The 1,947-nt window shown below is 42.1% G+C and overlaps 1 protein-coding gene across 1 annotated transcript; it reads left to right on the top strand.

Moving 5' to 3' along the window:
* The first annotated feature begins 269 nt into the window (after positions 1–269).
* On the top strand, positions 270–1,376 carry LOC133446530 (trace amine-associated receptor 13c-like). Its single transcript, XM_061724574.1, has 2 exons — positions 270–457; positions 569–1,376. The coding sequence occupies exons 1-2, from the start codon at positions 285–287 to the stop codon at positions 1,374–1,376; spliced, it is 981 nt and encodes a 326-aa protein (XP_061580558.1). The 5' UTR covers positions 270–284.
* Positions 1,377–1,947: the final 571 nt, after the last annotated feature.

Below are 1,947 nucleotides of genomic sequence, written 5' to 3'. Positions count from 1 at the left end.
TATTTTTCCTTTGTCTGGGGTACTGAGTACTACTGTGTGTGTTTAATGTGAAAATCAATAAAAATATTTGAATAATAATAATAATTCAGATGCTGGAATGCCGCGGTAACGATGTGTAGAAATGATATCAGGTTTTAATGATTAACAGGGAAGAAGGTTGATGAATGTCCCACCCTACTAAATTGAGAAAAAACCCCAGAAAGGCGAGGGGAGGGCCCGCAGACGTGTATAAAAGGCTCCATTGCAGAGAGTTGCAGTGAGCAGCAGCCTCTCTCTCTGTGTTGATGGATGTTCTGGAAGAGGTGGAGCTCTGCTTCCCACAACTCTTCAACTCCTCCTGCAAGAGACCAAAGCATCCTCGTTATGAGGTCATCTTGAGATACATTTTACTGTCATCCATCTCTCTGCTCACTGTGACTCTCAACCTGCTGGTCATCATCTCCATTTTACACTTCAAGTATGGCAGAAGTGTTGTATGAACTAACCAAATACTTTATTCTTTTATTGTAATCTGTAAATGTCACAAATCAGAATTTCCCTGACAGTTTGTGTGCTTTTGTTCTTCTAGGCAGCTTCACACTCCCACCAACCTCATTATCCTCTCTCTGGCCGTCTCAGACGTCTTTGTTGGTCTTCTCATGTTGTTCCCGATTCTTCTCATCAGCTGCTTGTTCTTCAGTGCCATCGTCTGTCTTCTGTACCAGATTTTCACATATATTATTACTTGGGCTTCACTTGGAAACATGGTGCTTATATCAGTTGATCGCTATGTGGCTGTTTGTTATCCTCTGCAGTACTCCACTAAAATGACTCAGAAAAAAGTTCGAGTGTGTGTTTGTCTGTGTTGGAGCTTCTCTGTCCCCTTCACATGTCTGGTGTTAAAGGATTACCTTCAACAACCAGGCAGGTTTATTTCCTGCTCAGGCGAGTGTGTGTTTGTCACTGATTACATTATGGGATATATAGACCTGTTCTTGAGTTTTCTCTGCCCTGTCCATATCATTATAGTTCTGTATCTGAGAGTGTTTATAGTAGCAGTGTCTCAGGCTCGGTCCATGCGTTCTCGTGTCGCAGCAGTTCAGACCGCAGTGAGAGTGACTGTTCAGAAATCTGAACTGAAAGCAGCCAAAACTCTCGGAGTTGTTGTTCTTGTGTTTTTGATGTGTCTCTGCCCCTATTTCATTTTCTTCTTAAAAGCCAGTGATACTGTGGCCAATTCTTCCTCTGCTACATTTGTGCTTGTTCTGTTCTACTTTAACTCCTGCCTGAATCCTATGATCTATGCCTTTTTCTACCCCTGGTTTAGAAAATGTTTAAAATACATAGTTACACTGAGGATACTGCAACCTGGCTCCAGTGGGGCCAACATATTATAGAGTGGGTGGACTGAAAACAATAACATTACATTGCACTAAACATGAGCGTATGCTTCTCTTTTGATTTTATGCATCGACTGCTTTGATATATAATAATAATAATAATAATGACTTGGATTTATATAGCACCCTTCTAGGCACCCAGAGCGCTTTACAGAAATCATTATTCATTCATACACATTCTCTCCGGTGATGGTAAGCTACATTGTAGCCTAACGGCCCCTCCGACCACCACCAACATTCATACACATTCACACACATTCACACGGGGCATGGTGGGTAAGGTGTCTTGCCCAAGGACACTACGACAGCAAACTGGGACAGAGCGGGATTCGAGCTGACCTTCCGATCATTGGACGACCCGCTCTACCACCTGAGCTACTGCCGCCCCGGCGTATATCCTACTCAAAATTGTTATATTTAGTTAAAGATGTTTGAAGCTCAATCATATTCTAACTCTGTTTATCAGAAATGCAGACGTGAGACACTGAACTTTAGACACATTAAAAATCCAAATGTTTATCATTTGTATATTTGAGAGAAACATGTCACACTCAGGCTCAGGGCTCAC

Source organism: Cololabis saira, chromosome 6 (genome assembly GCF_033807715.1).
Source record: "Cololabis saira isolate AMF1-May2022 chromosome 6, fColSai1.1, whole genome shotgun sequence".
NCBI classification, from domain to species: domain Eukaryota; kingdom Metazoa; phylum Chordata; class Actinopteri; order Beloniformes; family Belonidae; genus Cololabis; species Cololabis saira.
The sequence above is the reverse complement of the archived record's forward strand: the minus strand, read 5'-3'. Positions and strand labels throughout refer to the sequence as shown.